The 20,245-nt window shown below is 32.6% G+C and overlaps 1 protein-coding gene across 4 annotated transcripts in view; it reads right to left on the bottom strand.

Annotated features, from left to right (window-relative positions):
• LOC143247144 (prostaglandin reductase 2-like) overlaps window positions 1–19,835 on the bottom strand; it is a 29,663-nt gene extending 9,828 nt beyond the window's left edge. Inside the window, exons 1-6 of one of the 4 annotated variants that reach the window (XM_076494751.1) lie at window positions 19,444–19,734; window positions 12,393–12,574; window positions 11,185–11,306; window positions 5,612–5,809; window positions 4,905–5,075; window positions 3,489–3,698 (exon numbers count right to left, since the gene is read on the bottom strand). In XM_076494751.1, the coding sequence (XP_076350866.1) occupies window positions 3,489–3,698; window positions 4,905–5,075; window positions 5,612–5,809; window positions 11,185–11,187 (582 nt within the window). In that variant the 5' untranslated portion in view covers window positions 11,188–11,306; window positions 12,393–12,574; window positions 19,444–19,734. Of the gene's footprint in view, window positions 1–3,488; window positions 3,699–4,904; window positions 5,076–5,611; window positions 5,810–11,184; window positions 11,307–11,909; window positions 11,938–12,392; window positions 12,575–19,443 lie in introns of all 4 variants that reach the window. The other 3 variants (XM_076494750.1, XM_076494752.1, XM_076494749.1) reach the window with 3 other exon arrangements.
• Between the last annotated feature and the right edge of the window lie 410 nt (window positions 19,836–20,245).

The following is a 20,245-nucleotide window of genomic DNA, read 5'->3' as shown; positions in this document are numbered from 1 at the left end:
TCATATAGTACTAAAAAGAGAGGAAGTGATTTTCATGTTGTTTTATTTCTTTTTTTTTATGAAGCAAGGCAACTAGGTTATCTGAGCCAAACAACCAATAAAAAAATAACAGTAAAATTATTATAAAGTGTAAAAGGACATTAAGTTAAAAGTCCCTGGAATTATGGAGAAGACATGAAACCTGTACTCAAAGAAGAATCTAGGATTGGACCACTCCGTGTTAAGAATTATGAGAAGATAGTAGACCTTCTTCCATGAACAACATACAAAACCAGCAGTGTTCAATGAGAACTTAATAGCTTTGTGTAAAACTGCAAGTTAGCTTCCACAGAGGCTGATGTCACTCCTATTAACATGAGAAAAAACATCCAGGGATTCCAAGTAGGAGAGCCCTCAACTTCACCCTCTTCTCTAAAAGTGAAGGAACACACACTAACACTCTTGAGGAAAGGTCTCTGTCACTACTACAGTGATCAAAAACTGGGTGTGGAAATTACTTCTAGGTACACTAATAGAATCTGGAGATGAGGCAGTAATGCACATTGGACAGTCCTGAGGAACAGTGCTCTGGAAACAATGTAATAGTTGAACAAAGTTTCCTAAATTTCTAAAAGCAAACTGACCCCAATTCATTGAATTTAATGATCGGTAGGGACAGGAAAAATATCCTTTAGCTTTACTCATAATAGTTCATGAGTATAGGTCCATAATAATATAATAATACCATCTGAAAAAGTGCTTAGATGGTCTTATGGAACACCTTATTTCTATAGAACCTTACCAGTAGTAAGAATAAACAAATAGGCTGCTAGTGTGGAATTTGAAGGAGAGAAGCACACCTGTCTGGGCAATACTCACCATAAAGTGGGATCCAGTAAAAATAAAATGTAAGGGAACCCAGAAAATAAAGGGACAAGACTGTACAAATTATTCCCTCTTCCTCATATTCCAGCAGATATTGATAAATATGGCCATGGGGTAGGAAAACCCCAAGAAAATGCTGCCTGAGCACATAAAGAATATGAAGGAAAAGTAGTGAGGGAACTCTGAATAACAGCTCATAAAAAGCCTCCCACTGGATAAATGAAATGGCCAGCAAAAGAAACAAATGTGCTGAATATGCTGAGATGTAACTCAGAAGATACTTCACTTTTAGAGGTCAAAAGATGCAAAATGGATATTTGGGAATCTATCTCTAAGGAAATGGTGAAATTAAAGGGACTCTGAAGGATCCCAATGAAAACACAGTCAAGGTAATCACCACAAATGGAAGTAAAGTGGGTCACATAACACTTTCAGGCTTGACAGATCAAAACAAATTATTAGATTACAATTGATTAAAGTGATAAATAGATGGGAAAATAATTGCAGATATTGATACATCCCTTTCCCTAATTGCCAGATGCTTAGAAAGAAAGGTCCTAAGAGGAGAGAGAAAGTCCTACAAACACGACAACAACTCCAGATTATGACATCAGCATTTCAGTAGCCAAAAAATATAATTCCACTAGAAGGTGGAAAATCAAGGCAAGTAAACAGACAAGTTCATCCATCTTGTCATGTAACAAACAGTAATTCTCCCAGCCTGAAACACAAAAATTGGGAAGGAGGAGAATCTAAATAGTCTCTCCCTTCACCAACAAGAGAGGAATAGACTTGAAAGGGATAAGAAAATTTCCCGTAAAATTACAAATGTAAATAATGAATAAAAGAAAAGGAGTAGGATCCAAATTGGACTCATGAGAAGCCAACATAGTAAAAAGTGTCAAAAACAGAATCCAAATTCTCCCCAGAATTAGCCAAAAAGCAACTTCAGAAGCCCTAGGAGAAAACACTTAAAACACGACAACTCTAACTGAAATTATCCAGCCCCCGCTACCACCATACAGAAATGCTAGATAACAAAAGTGGAGAATGAGAAGTCAGAATAGTTGCCTTGCATACAACAGTAATATGGGAATTAATACCCACAAGTATCACATCTAATGTTTTTGTTTTTTTTTGTTTGGAAATTAAAATAACTGAAGTCCACAAGCCAATGCTAAAATTGCAATCTATAATGAGACAACATAAAAGTAGTCAGAGAAACCCATGACTGTCTCTTTATTGAGAAAAAGTGATTACTTTATCAAAGTAGGATGTTATATACAGTATTAGGATAGAAGGTGGAGAAATTTACAAATTAGATATTGCCAGGACATTTACATGTGGTTTAAAAGACTGGAGTATGCAAGACCAATGCTTAGATAGGTAAAGCTGATGTTGATGAATAGCTATATTATCAGTGGATAGATTATTAGGTAGAGAGAAGAGGCTATCAAAATCCTTGTTGACCTAAACAAGTTTGGTATGTTCAGGAAAAAAAAAAAGAGGCAAGATGAGAAGAAGTAGGTTGACTCATATAATGATCAATCTCACAGCAGATAACAGCTGATAAGTCCAAGTCATCCCATCTGTAGTCTATGTAAGTGTTTGAGTTGAAAAATATTAACTTAAAAGTGAGAACCTGAACTTTGAAATTCATTGTGCACCAATGAAAAATAAAATAATTGTTTAATGAGGAAAAAAATGAAAAATGGGAAAATAAGTTATCTGAATGGTTGAATAACAAAGAGAAAACTCATTTTGGAATAATAAAATAAAAATTTATGAAATTGAACACAAAGAAAAAAGCAATTGAAAATCACTACAAAAATGTCTTTACATGAGTATTGCCAAAGTGAATCTAGTAGAATTGAACAGAGACAGTAACATGTGTCAGAAGCATGTGTTGTACTCTTATTGGTGGAGCATGATGATTATCATACAAGGAAAAGTTGAATTACTTTGAAAACATTTTTTGCATATAAAGGGCAGCACTAAACAAGAATAGCTATTTATGTGAGAAGTAATGTAGAGTATCCAAAAAATAAATTTATAATTTAAATTCATGTTTTAGTTACAATGTTTAAAAGTCTGAATCTTTCTTAAATAATAATACAATAAATGGAGGAAAGACTACACTACTAATAAGCATAAAAAGTTCATATATCTGAATGAAAAAACAAACCTGAACAAAGTGTGCCGAAGAAAAGAATGAGGGTTTGTTGAAATGTTAGTGTTCATGAGGATTACTGTGATTCAAGACATGTTAGTATATTGATAGAAGGTTAATAATGATTATGTTATAGGGTGATAAAGTATGCATTAATATATGTAGCATTGAAGGCTTGTAGCATATACAGAAACATCTCTGGCAGTAACATTAGTTAAATAGCCATTTGTTCTTTGGTGTTTCTGAGCACTCAAACTACAACTATGATTGATCTATAATGATCTAGGTAGTATTTATGAAGATTCAGACTACAACTATCTTTATTATATGGATATATGAGAAGTGTCTTCAACACTCAAATTACAACAACATTTGTTCTGTTGAGATGCAAGTAGTATTTCTGAACAAAGTACAACTATATTTGCTCATTCTATATGGTAATTTTCCATCTTACCTGCTTGATGACAATATTGCTAAGCTCACCACCAACATTATCAAAGTACACATGGACACCTTCTGGACATGTGTCTTTCAGTCTTTCTTCAATATTTTCTGTTTTATAATTAATTGACACATCAAAGTTAAGTTCTCTCTGGAGAATATGACATTTTTCATCAGAACCACAAATCCCTACAACTTGTTTACATCCCTCAATTTTGGCAATCTGAAAAAAAATAAAAGAATGTTTTTTTTAAAGTATACTGGATTATATATTTACAGTATATAAGTATAAAACAAACAGCAAGATCTCACACATTGCACAGGGCTATAACAGATAGAGCATGTTTACTGATCAAATCTAATATTTAAAAACTAGAGTCCTTTTACTATAGTTTTGGTTTACAAAAAGCTCTCTGGCTAAGGGCAATATGGATAAACAGCCTGAATTAATTGATAAAACAACAAGAGACTGTTTATGAATAAGTTTTTAGAAATATCTTTAGCATTAGAAAGACTTTGTGTTTGCACAAAACTGTGCATTTTTAAGAAACATTTTTCAACTTAAAATGCAAATCTGCATGCTGCTTGTCTAGATATGTAGATTATAAAGTAGCTCTGATATTCTAAGTTCCAAAGTTATTCTGATATCATTTGCAATAATTTAAAAGATGTTGTAAATCCCAATATGTGATCATCATGAACAAAACTAGATGTAAGCAATATAGGCAGTGAGCACAGAAAAACAAACCAACTTATATCACACAAGCATAATTATGTATGAGCTATCTCACTGACAGGTTTATACTACTTTGCATGCATGATTTATATGGTGGACAAGGTGTGCAAGTACAAGTGCACCGAATATGCTTTGTCTCATACTTACATATTTTAATGTTAATTTTAGTAAATTTTATTCAATCTGTATTTGTTTAATGTGTATTTGAACTTATATAAACATATGTACTAAATGCAGAAAATAGGAGCAAAAACAGAAATTAGCACATGCTGCACTGTAAAAAAACGTTTGGCATAAGATCTGTGCTCAATAATTGTATTTTATGAGGTAATAAACATATCTTTGAAATTCCTCACCCAACATCATTTTAGTGTAAAATTACAAATTTTTCTCAAGCAACATATTCTATAAACTCAAAGACCTTGAATGGCTAATTATCTTTAAAATTCAGTATTGTTACACGAGTGAAGGAAAGTTCATGAAAAGTACTCTTTTCTCATCTGCCCTACATACATTTTTTTTGAGTAATAACATATTTTGCCACCAACAAATTAATAATATTACTGAGCAAAAATATTGTAGAAAATCACTATTAATGCAAATCTCCCTGTCCAGTAGATTTGTGAAACAAAGCACTGCAGACAGCTAACTATTTCTTAAAGACAAAATTGTAATTGGTATAAGAACACTAACCTGTCCAGCAAGAGAGCCTGTTGCACCTGCAGCTCCACTTACAACAACAGTCTGATTACAACTTGGCTTAATATGACCTTTCACCCAAATTCCAAGCACAGCAGTCAGACCTGTTAGTCCAAGGCAACTTAAAACCAGTGAAACATGATCTCCCACAACTGTTTTATCTACCTAATGGACAAAAAAATGGAATAGTTGTTAACAATATATTTTTTTCTGTATTTCTACTATTACAATATATTCTCTTAGTGTATTCCAGCTATTACAATATGTTCTCCTAGTGTATTCCAGGTATTAGAGTATATTCTCCTAGTGTATTTCAGCTATTACAATATATTCTTCTAGTGCATCCCTACTATTACAATATATTCTCCTAGTGTATTCCAGCTATTACAGTATATTCTCCAAGTGTATTCCAGGTATTACAGTATATTCTCCGAGTGTATTCCAGCTATTACAGTATATTCTTCTAGTGTATCCCTACTATTACAGTATATTCTTCTAGTGTATCCCTACTATTACAATATATTCTCCTAGTGTATTCCAGCTATTACAGTATATTCTCCTAGTGTATTCCAGCTATTACAATATATTCTTCTAGTGTAATAGTATCCCTACTATTACAATATATTTTCCTAGTGTATTCCAGCTATTACAATATATTCTCTTACTTTATTCCTACTGTTACAAGATATTAAAGCTGTTACCTTCTCTAAGGCTGCAGCTTCACAAACAAAGTATGTCTGCCACATCCAGTTGAGTCCCATTGTGACAATATCACCTTCTTGAAATCTTTTACTGTTACTTTTCTCTACTTTGCCTACTCCTCCCAACCCTTCCACACACTGACCCAAATTCCATGGACGTATATAATGAACTCCTGTATCTTCGTTCATTCTACAACGCTAGAAGAATAACTGTAGTTAATCATAATGGTCCTCTCTAATATTACATAAGTTGGGTTAAATCTGTTTCCTAGATTACAAAATAAATGTAGTTCACCATTTGCTTTTATAACAGCTAAATCAATTACTATTAACAGGTAAACCAGCTATATCTTCCTATTTTTTAAAAGATAAACAAGTTACTGCTTTATTAATATTAGAAGTTTTTCCTGATGAGAAATAATCCATTAAAAATATACAAAAGGGGTTAATATGATAAAATGTTTAATCTCTTATGAGGCAATTCAATATTCATATAAACAAAATCATGAGCTAGAGGCATATTTAGTCCATAAAAGCAAATTGGACTCGGTGTTTCTTCTTTCAATGAGCATGCAATGTCACATGCAACAACAATAAGTAACAACTGGTACACACAATGATTTACAAGCATAAGAAAAAGTTTTACTGATGGTCAAGCATGCTACATGTTTTGACATGGCACTGGTCTTTCTTCTTCATGTACGAACACTACTAAGCAATACAAAATTTATATATTCTTACAAAGACAAAAGACAGGAATTATATGTCACAGAAATGGTATCAGTAGGTGACAGGATATAGGTAGGACTCAAGTCCAGTCAAGTGTATAAATGGTGGATAGACCTTGCTAAATATAAATGATGTTGAGTAGAGTCATAATCACAGTTTAGTGAAAGATGATTCACTGTGATGATTTATATAGGTTCTTAGCAGTCTCTTTCTTTTTTAGTTTCAGTTTGACATAGGCAAATTCCTTCTTAATATGCTTTGTGATCTTTCATACTGATGATGTATTAAAGCAAATACCTGGAATTTACCTATCTGACCTTGGTGTTCTTTGCATCTTATTTCTAAGGAATATGACATTTGTCTAACATATTTCTGTCCATAGTCACATGGGATATTATATGTGTCCTGTTTTTGTTCTTTTAATATTTTTTCAGGTTAAGTAGTAAGATGTTAATTTCATGTATAGGTTTGAATACACTTTTTAAATCAATGCTTAAATTATTAAAAAAGGCTAGTCATTGTGTTAGCAATTTTAGCACAAAAAAGGAATTTGTAACAAATCTGTTATGTTTTCTATTGTTTATAGTTGAGTTAGAATTGACACTGTTTAGAGGTTTGATACTCCCCCTATCTGTGACACTGAAGTTGAAATCTCCAGATAGTGCTATCTTCCCTGTGAGTGAAAGTCTGTATAGAGTAAAGAATTATTGAATTTAACTAACTAAAGAACATAGCAATACAGTAATATTTTAAAGTGCAAATTCTGATTCTATTTGTTATGCCAGTGAGAAAGCCAGTAATGTAGGAATTTTACTTTCCATGTAAAGTTAAGACAGCTTAGTCTGATATTTGATCATTAACTGATTAATTTTAAATTTACTAATAAATAGGTTACTAGCTTAGTGTATTCTGAAGCTTTATAAATATTTAATAGAATAACAATAAAATAGGTAGTAAAAGAGTGTGAAGACTGTTTTGCCCTATCAAATCATAACAGAAATTATAGTTAAAACTAGGTAGTGACTAAGCGTGTTGAGGAAAGATAATGATAAATAAAAATAAGAAATTGAAGTTTAGGATATTTGCTGGTGTTCAACTGTAGAATGCTTTGGATAACTAAAAAGCACTGGATATATAACTACATGTCAGGTAGTTTTTTTACATCTCACTTCTAGTAACTTGTAGAGAATATTCTGTATATTGCTTTAATATGGTAATGTGGGCATATGTGCCATCCCTGCATACAGTACTAGCATACTCTCCTATAATGTACACTACCCATGTCAGAGGCATATTTGCAGTGTTACTTCATTTACTATCAGTAAACCAGCCTTAGGAAAAATAAAAAGTGTTTAGGTCAATATAAAAGTACTTGAATCTTGCCCATTACTAGCACAAAATGTATAATTACTGCAGTTTGAAAAAGCAGCGATGCAAAATGTTAGTTACACAAAATATAGCCTTCATTGACTACAGTGACTGTGCAAGTACTAATTGCATGTCATCTATGGCAATGCATGCAGTGAAGACAGTTCAATCTATCAGATTGTCTCAAACACCTTAAAAGTATATTGCTCGGCTGCAGTGCAAAATAGGGTAGTAGATACGGGATAGTACCAATTTGGTATTATTTGTTATACTAAATGTTAATTTATCTTTAGTTATGCAATTTTCATGATGATTTTGGATATTTGTAAATGTTTTGATTACTGTTATACAAGTGTATATATACCATTAGTGTTGGATAATTAGCATTATTTGTTAATCCACTAACTAATAGGTACATTAGTAGGTTACATTCAATCAAGTCATGTATTACCCAATAAACCTTCTCCTAGATCCATGCCTGCTTGCACAATATTAAATATTTATTACTTCCTTAAAAAAAACACAATAGATTAACAAATGTGGTGCCCCCAGACTACCCCATAATCCTTGCATAAGTATACAACACAAAATAATACATTTATTAGTTCCTGAAATAATGGAAAGGGTAGTCCAGATTCCATTGACTCCTGCCTTACATTATACCTGCTTACACATAACTAAAAATAAAATTACTCAATTGTAAGTTACAAATATACTACTACTCATAAAAGCAGTAGTCAAAGAATTGGCAGCAAGTTCTGCCAGCCAACTGCCTTCCCTCTAATCAGCAGCTCAAAATTAGTAACAACAGTTGGTAGTTTCATTGGCTTTTAATAACAGACAGGGTGAGCAAGTTTAATGACAACAAAAATCAAAATCAAGACCCTAAAACTGTGCAGATTTATACTTAACAACAAGCAAACAATAACTGGAATAACCAAAACCTTTACATAATCAGATATAATAGTTGATTATTTTCATGATGTTAATTGATTACTTTACAAGACACTATAGAATGTAACCGTTGCTTACACATAATTGGTTATATCAACAGGTTAATTTGCCTAACTCTAGCAGTTATTTAATATTTACAAAAAAATGTAAAGTATACTACCCATGTAAAGTACACAATGAAATTAAAATCTGTGATCTACTGAGATGGAAAAGAATAAAGTAGAATTGCCATCATGGTTAATAGCATATATGATCTCTTAATTATTAACTCTTTCATTATTAGATACTACTTACTAACTAGTTTATACCCATCTTTCTTGTGCTAATATGCTGCCCTTTTCATTAAAGTTCTGAGGAATGAGTGAAAATTAGTACTAGGATTCAATCCTGTGTCGCTTTGTTTGAAAGGCTGATTTACTACCCACTTGTCATATACTTCTATTAAGATTTGAATACATTAACTATCTGAATGTTTTTAAAAACACATCCACATTTTTCTGGGTTGATAGTGTGTGTTATCAGTTAGATGAATGCTGAAGACTTTTCTGTGGTTCATGTTCTGTTATTATAGTATTATGTGGGGTGGTGTATTGTTGACATTTCTGTTCTAAGTATACTCTACAGCATCACACATGCTTGTAGAGTATATCTAAAATTTACAAGGAGGACTACCTTTTCCATCCAGTTATTAACTGATTAAGCTCATCATATCAACTCTCAGCTTGTTGGCATAATATCACCATTAAGGTATAAAACAGCCTCATGTTATGCACAGAGCCCACTTTGCAGAAATAATAAAAAACAAGTATGATATCATCACAAGACACTATGATCACCTTTGATGTATCCATTGTACTAAGGAACCCAGACCTAACACACTACAGATCCAGCAGCTTAAGCACAATAAAGTCTCAGGAAATGAACCCAACTGATAATTACATGATAATAGAATCTATAACCTTCTGTATTGACTCAACATACTTAAAACATAGAAAAATTGCTATCAACAAGTCTGTTTTTTTAAGTTGGTAATAAATAAGAGTACAAGACATTTCAATTATAGGAATAAATGAGCTTAGAACATCAAATTTACTTATGTTTTATGAAATTTGACACTCAGTGTTTTACTTTACATCTTTTTCAAGACTGTTCCTTTGAAACACAAACTATAACAATACAAAGCTTCAACGAAATTCTGTTTTAGTGGAACACTTCTGAAGAAGATATAAAACAAAAATACAAGTGTCTAATTTCATAAAAAATAATTATATCATGTTACAAACTTGTTTATTTTGAAAAATAGCTAGAGGAAATAGCCACAGACTTATCAGTATTCAGTAACCTTTATACAGAAAATTAATTTAACAACTTCCAAACAATGGCTCTAAGACCAAGAACTTGACTAATGGTCCATTAATAATATGACTATACACTAAAACCAAGATATTCCACAACTTATAAACCAACAGAACAAATATTTCATGAAACGAACTGATGAAAAAAAACTCCAATTACTAGATATGATGGTATTACTAATTTGCACACCACAGAAATGTACAAGAAACTTGAAATTAAAATATTATATTTACTCATTTTAGTTGCTTTTCTAGATTAAAATGTATGGTCCATCTGAATTCTTTCAGGTATGATCAATGACAGTGGACATCTGGCATGCATTAAATAAATAAATAATTAACGAGGTAAAGGAAATTTACATAAAGAAAAGTAATCTTCCTGATAGCTATCCCTCCAGTGATGTAATTTTATTTCATTATATCCATCCCTGCAGTAGTAGTAACTAATAAACAAAAGGATGATCTCCTTAAGGTGGTTAAAACAGATCACAGAAATTGACACATTTTATAACCTACAAACAACAATGGACTATTTGATTCTTGAAGATTGTCCTTGCATACCCACACTTGGAAAAACTAAAAATTTAAATCCACCCCCTTTGCTTTTCAAGCAACTTACTACCCCAATTAACCATCTCTCAACTAAAGTACTGGCTCTCACTGTTGCCAGTGGCAATTCATTCCATAAGTCAATCACTCTGATTAGAAAAATAAAACTGTTTTAACTGAAGCATATTCTGTCTTTTTTCATGTTTTAAACTTGTGTCCTCTCACTCTAATACAGAATAAAAAAACTAAGAGGTCTTAGCCCATAAAATACATATAGACACATATTAAAGAATTACAGCACTTAGCCTTGGATGAAAATGACACATTACAAAATACTACAACCTGAAGTTTGAAATAAAACAGGATGTATTTAAGAACACAAAAACATACATTTGCAAAAGTCTTTTAAACATAAAGGTCACAGATCATTCTCCTTGACAACCAACTCTTAAATTATATGAAAAATCTAACACATCAAAGCTTTCTCATTAATACTAGTTAAACAAGATTCATTTTAAATTTAAGGTTTACATTACATGCACCAATCTAATTCAAGCATTTGATACAAATATGCAGAAACCTACATCTATACATATCTAACAGCTGTATTCAACTTACCATAGCAGGATCTACAGAAATATACAGGGATTTTACCAACACAGTTTCTTCTTCCAGTTTATCATCAGGATATGGACAACAAACCACAAGAAAATTTTCTTCCTTTGGTGATTCATTGGAACCTTTTAAATCCAAATATAGTTTTCAGTTTCAGGTTATTAAGGAAATGTAAAAGCAAGCCATAATTAAAACATTTTATCTTACAGAATGGTGTGAATCAATTGTTAATTCAGACAACTATTTTGGTAAATGTCCTTTAACTACTTGAATTAGTTTATCTAAAGTCATGATGGTACATCATATGTCAGATCTACATTTTTTATTGTTTTGCATGTTGCAAATAGTGAGATGGGATTAAAAAAAATTGTCACTTTTTCTGTAAAACATGAAATAACTTTTTAAAATACAAAATATGCATACATTCAGGTCTTAAAGATGTGTTCAGACAAGGAATTTAAAACTTCAAACATAACTTTGTGCTTAATGTGACTGAGAAAAAAAAAAGGGAATATAAATCAAATTAACATATTGGTACTAGGACAACATAGAAAGAGACCTACAATAAGTCATATCCAAGCCACAATAAGCAGGGTATGGAATCTTTTAAGAGATAAGAATCCACAAACATAAAGGTCAGTTGCAAAAGTTGCCTGTGTCTTTCACACAAAAGTTCAAAACATTAACACCCATTATGAACAACAACACAAGTTACTTCTATGCCATACCTGTTTAACTGATGCATATTGCAAGCAGCTGAAAAAAGAAAAAGGTATTAATGTTATTCCATACAAAATCATACCAGTTGAGTAATCACATGCAGCATCTATGGACTGCTTTATGATTGTACTGTTGAAATTGGTAGTAAAAAATTGTCATCTTCATATATATCAAATGGAAATCATGCAAGAATGAGGGAAGTGCTTCAGACATACTAGGCTTACCATGCAATCTTATAAAATGGGGGTTATGATGCAAGGCTGCTGAATAGATTCATGGTCATCAAACAAAGCATAACTGAAAATAACATGGATGTACTAATGTAGTGAAACTCCAAATCATTTTAATGTAACACACTTCTGTAAAGGAAAAGTTTAAATTTCTACTCTTCTTAAGGGTCATTAATTCAGTCATTAACATGTTAATAGCATTATCCAGTTACAAAAATTTGCATTTTCTACAGCAAAAATGTATTACTGATAAATACTTACACCCTCTCACAAAACAGCTTTTCTTGAATAGTACTGCTTTCTATTGGCACAAATTTTCAATGATTTACCACTAGCCTTTTATATCAAACTTTGGCATATCTAAATGCAAATAATCATGCAGTAGCTTTCCACCAATTAGAGCATGACAGAACTCCTACTGTAACCAGTGTCCTCAAAAGAATCTATCAAAAATACATTTTAAAAGAAAGAAAATGTTAACTTTCATTATATCTTACATCCATTCACAAAATAGCTAAAATCCCACAACAAAATGGTGAAAAACTGGTAAAAAAGAAAGAAAAAAAGAAGAGATCAGGAGGTGTGGGACCAAAAGAGAAAAGATCACACTTCAGTTGGAGACCACCACATCTGTTCTAGGTATACTTTTAGATCTTTTATGGCTATATTACAAACATAAAAGGTAGAAAAACATGAAGGAAAATATGAATGATTAATGGGACCCTTAGATGTTGAGTGGCTAGAGCATAACAGACCTCATCTTATGACAGGCTTTATCTGGAGTAGTACAACAGATCTGTTGTAGGTAAAGAATTACTTATCTTTTTAACCTCTTAAATAGAAATTGGTTTGGAGGGTAAGCTTCTGCACCAACATCCATCTCCATTTGTGCACATTTCCAACACAACTAACACCAAATCCATCTGGAACCAACTTTCAGTGGATGACAGGTTGACATCTCTGGTCCAAAACCTGGCAGCAAGGGGCATCATACTTGCAATATGAGGTAGGTAGAGGATACCCAGTGGCCATGCACAAGCAGAATAATACGTACTGCTTCCTACTATAAACAATGTCAGACATGCCAAGAACCAACATCCAGCAGATTGGTAAGAAGAGGGGCTGCAAACCTGGGATGTATCTCCAGTTCAAAATCTGGCAGCAGTGAGTATTTGCCATCCAGTCTATGGTAGTAGAAGGGATACTGCCTACCACACACGTGAGAACTAACTCAGCTGAACCATCTACAATCAATACCATACCCACTGAGAATGTACATCTGGAGGGTGGTAAGTAGGAGGAACATCTTACTCCAAGGGGCTAACTACAATGATATATATACATATATCTATAACATGGCAGAGTGCTTCAATCGATACTTGAATTGGTTGGTTGGTTTGGTGTTTTATTGTGCAAAGCAACTAGGGTATCTGCATTAAACATCCAGTAAAAAAGTTAAAATTAAAGTAAAATTAGTAAAATTCATAAAAGGAAATTAAGGTAAAAACAAAACAAAGTTTAGTTTTTGAATTAAAAAAACAACATAAATAGCACTAAAACCAATTTTTACATCTAGTCTACAGCAGTAGGATAAAAACTATAGTAATACAAGTTGTAAAGGACTTTCTGTGGCATAATTGTAATTATCATAACTCATCAGGAAGACTAACAGGTAAGTTCAAAAACCACCGTTAGTCACCTGAAGTTGGCCTTTCCAGTCCTTGTTCCAAGTTATTTCATGTTATGACCATTTTCAGAAAGTAAGGTAATAAAACTCTTAAAAGATTTGGAGCAAAATTTTAATTATAACTTGCCAGGATGAATAACAGGTAGTTCAAACAACAACATTAATCATCTGAAGTTGGCCTTTCCAGTCCTGGTTTGAGTTATTTAAAGTTATGGCCATTTTCTAATTTCAATTTGAACTAGATGTACTTTGATTCTTAAAAGGAAATCACATTAAAAAAGACCTAATGTATAAATTGAAAAACTTAAATAGCATTTAAAAGATTAAAGGCCTTTAAAAAACTAAAAATACTTCTAAGTTTGACAGTGTCACCATTGCCCATAACACTAACATTACAGATAAACCTTGGAACAGAACATGTTTAAAATGGTGCCGTTGTTGAGAGTTGTAACGATGGCAAGAGAGTAAAATGTTGCGTATTGTGACCTGAGTGTTATACAGACAACACATTGGTGCATCAGTCCCAGATAAAAGAAAACTATGAATTTAAAAACTGTGACCAATGCATAGTCTAGTTAGAACAACTTCCTCTTTCTGATCCTTACAGAAGTAAGACAACCAATGTCCAATATAGAGTTTTATTTGGAAAAGCTTGTTTTCACATTGCTCACTCTAAGTCAACAGCAAACTGGCATGGAGCCGAGCCTTGAACACAGGACCATAGTCCATGTATGGAACAGGCACAGCAGTGATAGTACCAGAGCAGATAGATTAAGCTGTGGTGTTGGCAAGCTCATTCCTGCAAATACCAATGTGGCTCGGTATCCAGGAAAACTGGACAGAGGTAGTTGTTAAAGAGAATTGGGCCAGATGGTTTTCAATATCAGCAAAAACAGGGTGTGAACTAACATGAAGCAAGTCCAGGGCCAGTAGAGAACTGAGTGAGTCAGTATAAATAATGCAATTTGAACACTGCTTAGCTTCTATGTAATCCAGGGCAAGAAAAATGGTGTACAGTTTAGTAGCAAACACAGAAGCTGTAGAGAGGATTCTGCACACAACCACCAAACCATGGCAAAGCCCACAGAGTCACCTGATTCCAAACCATCTGTATAAATAGGAATGGAAGGATGGTTAGAAAGATGTTCAGCAAATAACAGACAGTATTTCCAATCAGGAATGTCTGCTTTTCTCAGATAACTTAAAGAAAGGTCTCATTTAGAGACTGTAATAAGCCATGGTGGGATGGGCTGACCAGTGGATACAGTAATGTTATCCAAGGACAGACCCAATTCATCCAACTGCACCTGGATACGAAGGCCAAAAGGAGCAATGGCAGATCATCTGTTCTAAAAACATATGGCCCACCAAAGAAGGAAAACACAAACCCCAGTGGGATGCTTTGGTAAGGAACAGAGTTTTGAAGCATACAGTGAAGACAGTTGCAAACAGTTTTTGGAGATTGTTCAAGATGGCTTTCTTCAATATTTAGTCAAAGAACCTACTAAAAACAATGATATTTTAGATTTAATACTTATTTTAAACATAGAGATGATCAAGAGTGTGAAAGGAGAAGAATATCTGAATGCAAGTGATTAATGCTCCATTAGATTTGATGTTTTGCTGCATATGGAGATAAAGAACACTGATAATTTGGTTACATATTTTCAAGGGATATGACAAGGATTATCTGTTGAGAATTGGGCAGCCAACTTATCTGAATACACTAGTAGGATGTGGGAAATTTTTTAAATATTTAAGTTAAACATATTCCTTATAGAAAGTATAATTTAGATGGGAATAACTTTGACAGTGTTATGAAGGACAATTATTTTTGGTGTTATAGTTCATCAGTATCTAAAGCCATCCAAGCAGTGTGCTGTTGCTAGTGTTAGTACAAATATGATTTTAGGTTGTATGTATAGAAATACTGGATACAAGTCTAAAGAGGTTATAATTTCATTCTACAGGTCACCAATTAGGCCACATTTGGAATAGAGCACTCAGTCTTGGGCTCCTTAGCTTAGGAAAAACATAGAATTTTTGGAGAAGGGATAATAGAATGATGCCTGTGATAGAGGGGTAGTATGTGAGGAAAGATTAAGATCCTTAATTTTGTTTTCTCTTGAAAAAAGGATACTTAAATGATGTCTGATTGAGGTTTTTAAGATTGTAAATGGAAATAACAGTGTTACAGCATTTTTTAAAAATACATTTAACAATGAGAATAGTAGAACTAGGGGACAAAAATAAATTTTGATAGGTTAGTAGTTATTTTCACTTAAGAATGTTTCAATTTGCAAACAGGGTGGTTGGTCTTTAGAATAGGTTGCCTCCAGATTTTGTAGAGGAAGAAAATTTACCCGAGTTTAAGAAAAAAAACCAAATAAGTATATGAGTAAGAGCTGGCTTTAATATTTTATTTTTAGTTGCTTGAATTTAGTTTAGAGCATGGAATACCTAGATGGACCAATAGGCCCCACGTTGTTCCAAAATATTAAGTGGGAGGTGTAAAGATTAAATAATAAAAGTGTGTACCAGCAGAGGGCAGTACTAATCAAGAAAAGATATATCAGAAATATTAACCAAATAACAAGTCACTAATGTTAACTACATAATCCAGATTAGTCACTAATATCTCTCTAAACAACTTGAAATGGAAGGGATTGCCACATTGGGTAATTTAAAATAGGATACAACATTTTAATGAAATCAAAATTATCTGAGCTGTGAGAGTCCCAAGCACTCTACATTGCTCAATCACTAATGCATGTGTAAATTACTTAAATCATGTGTGGGATTGCAACTAACAAAAACAGTAAAAAGAGTTAAAATTTATACTTTCATAATGGTTTATCTGAAAATAAGATATTGCATTTTTACTGGGAAGGCAAGTGAATGCAAAACGCTACATTTACTTTGGCTTTCATCGATATTCTGAAGGTAGATTGGAACTTTCATCACATCTTATCTATGAATTAGAAGTAAACAAATCAGGAACAAAGTATCAAGCTTATTTATATCATAGAATATTTCCTTCCCCTTAATTTTACAAGTAACTGCATTTTTAGCAGAAAAATAAAGATACTAGACACCTTCCCTAATTCTGAACTACTGACTGACAAGAGATTATGGAACCAGTGAACAGCACCCTACTACCCATTACTCATCTTAAAGTTTCAACTGTAACTTATAATACACCCACAGCTTTAAATTGCAGAGAATATTTTGTGGTATAAAACAGAATTAAAATCCTGTTCATCAGCTCCAAAATTCAGAGTTCTATCACAGGATCATTAGTCAGTCTGTAACATGGCTGCACGTACCTCATGTTCATACAAAGTTTCTCAAACCCATCATTTTATAATTTCATTGCTTCTGTGTGAAAATGTGTTTGTGCACTCAGTCTCTTGCAGCATTTCAATTCACTACATGAAAGTTCTTTGATTCTTAACCTGACTCATGAAATGAAGTGTTGAACAGCAACTTGTGGCAGATAAAACAAAAACCTCAAACATTAATTTTTTACATATTTAAAATCTAAACTGGTCGAATTTAAAAAATGTAGAAAAATACCTTCACTAAAGCATAATGTCTAATATTAGACCTTACAACTTAAATTTCTTGATTAACTTTAAAAGTATTTAATTCTGTTAATACAAAATGTAGCATTAAGCCTTAAAATGTACATTGTTTGGCCATATTTGTGAATATATTATACACTGTTAGCCCAAAATTGTCTCCATTTTTGACTGCACTCCATTCAATCTCACTGAGAAATTTTAATCTAAAGGTTATTCTAGTTCCTCAAAACCTAACAAAATACTTTAAATTTGCAGTCTGTTTTGTTGTGTTATAATAGTATAGCCAACATAAGTTGAGACAGAAATGAGTTGATAATAGTAAAGTCCACTTGAGAACCTTGAGAATTGAGATGAAATTCTATGAAGTTTCTGATTATGTAGATAAGGATAAAGGTGTTGATTTTGTGCATATGGAATTTCAGAAAGCATCTGAAAAAGCATCATATAAAAATTACCTCTGTAACTTAAGTTTGAGGATAGGTTGGCTCATTACTGGATAGAAAGTTGGCTAGATAGAAGAATGCAGATGGCTGTGATAAATGAAGTTCAGACAAACTAGATTAATACCACAACTGAGGCACCTGTTAGAGTCTTTGTTCTTTTAAATTTATAACAACAAAACAGATAAAAAGAATAGTTAATAAATTACTTACATTTGCTTATGATTTAATGTTTTGAGTGTTTCTTTGTGTGAGGATGCCTCTGCTGCTTTACAAAAGGATTTAAATCACTTGGCAAGTTTTGTAAATAACTGACAAATAGCTTTTAATTATAAAAATTGCAAGGTAATGCATGTTGAATATTCCAATGTTAATAATAATTTTTATGGGAATAGCTTTAATAATATTGTGAAGAAAATAATTTTGGTTTTATGGTTGATCAATCTCTTATGCCATTCACAAAATCTGGTATTCCTAGTAGACAAACTAATTAAATTTTAGGTTTTATCCATCGAAATATTTAATGCTAGTCTACAGGTTATAATATGATTGCTTAAATAACTGGTTAAGCCACATATGAAGTGCTGTGCTTGATCTCTAGCTTCATACCTGAGGAAAAACACTGAATTATCAAAAAGGATTCAGAGGATAACTATTGAGATGATAAGGGAGGATAAGTTTGTCATACAAGGATGGCTTAAGATCTCAAAAATTATTTTCCATGATAAAAGAAGAATTAGTAAGAACTGATTTACTTAAAACTGTAAAAGGAATAGCAAGTACTGATGTATCATCTATCACCTTTTTCATAGTTAAAAGCAAGGATGGTAGGATAAAATGCAAATGCAAATTTGGCATGTTAGAAGTTATTTCAACTAAAACAATTTTATTTCTTTAATACTTCTAGTAACAGAGTGGTTTCCTTTTGGTTAATATCAGGTGTAGTGAGTACAGTAATTTGAATATATTTTAGGGAGTTTAAAAGAATGCTTTATATAAATATTTCAAAGATTAAAGCTGGTTTTATGTTTTATTCACTTTTTAAATTTAATTTAGTTTAGTGGATGAAATGGCCTGGATGGATCAAAAAACATCTTACTTCTATTGTATATTCAATAGTGCCAGCCAATAACGTGTAAGCTATAATATTATTATTACTAATATGATAAACATTACAATTTATTTTAACTGGTTGAATGAAGTAAATGTTCTGTGTTAACAGATATACTGTGGCTGAGGAAATGTAATGTCTCATTCTCAGTATAGTAAAGAAAGATGAAATAGATATTTAGTATCCGTTATCAAATTATGTATTGTAAATATAACGTTTGTATCATAATCATATACCTAATTCGCCGATAATATACACCACAGCATAAGAGGGTGGATCAAACTATTACAGAGTCAGTAGAAATTACAAACTGAATAAATTTCAAAGATACATTCCGCGAATCATTTGCCTTAAAGTTAAAACTTTATTTTGGTACATATAAGTTATGGCTACAGAAATACCCCTGACAAGTGGGGGAAAAAACATAAAATACTAAAATGTCACTAAAACTTAGAAATAGAACCATTTTCTCGTTTGTTTGTACTTTTACCTGGGCGATACTTTAGAACAACTCTATAATTCTTTGGCTTGTTTGTCTTTTCGGGTTCAGCAGACATTATTTGTACGTAATGATATTAATAATTAAATTAAGTACAGTTATCAAGTTATTTCTAGCTCCGATCAAAACACACTCCGCGTTGTAAATTAGTGTAACTTACTAAGCCTTCATACACATATACTATACAATGAACACTCCGCCTACAGTAAATTTGAATGCTCAAACGACATACTCTTTCTACGCTTCACTAAGAGTACAAAATGCTATTTCGATGCTCTTACAAAGTCGACTTACATCATATCTCAGACTCACAGTGACAAATAAACCTGTAAATAACATTAATAGAGTCCCAAGAAATGGTACTCAATTTTCTAACAACTGGTCAAAATATTTTCATACGTTTAAAACTCGAAGCAGTTTTAAAATGGATGGATTAAAATGCAAAAATAAATTACATTTAAAACATGAAAAAATTAAAATCAACGTAAAATAAACAAAATCATGTTTTCATTCGTACATGAGTTGTTGTATCTTTTGTTACTCATATAATATTAGTTTTGTTTATGTAAATTTTCGTAGTTCTTAAAGTATTGGCCCGGCATGGCCTAGCGCGTAAGGCGTGCGACTCGTAATCCGAGGGTCGCGGGTTCGCGCCCGCGTCGCGCTAAACATGCTCGCCCTCCCAGCCGTGGGGGTGTATAATGTGACGGTCAATCCCACTATTCGTTGGTAAAGAGTAGCCCAAGAGTTGGCGGTGGGTGGTGATGACTTCCCTCTAGTCTTACACTGCTAA

The sequence above is a fragment of the Tachypleus tridentatus genome, chromosome 3, assembly GCF_004210375.1.
Source record: "Tachypleus tridentatus isolate NWPU-2018 chromosome 3, ASM421037v1, whole genome shotgun sequence".
NCBI classification, from domain to species: Eukaryota; Metazoa; Arthropoda; class Merostomata; order Xiphosura; family Limulidae; genus Tachypleus; species Tachypleus tridentatus.
Note: the sequence above shows the minus strand (reverse complement) of the source record. Positions and strands in the feature narration are given on the sequence as shown.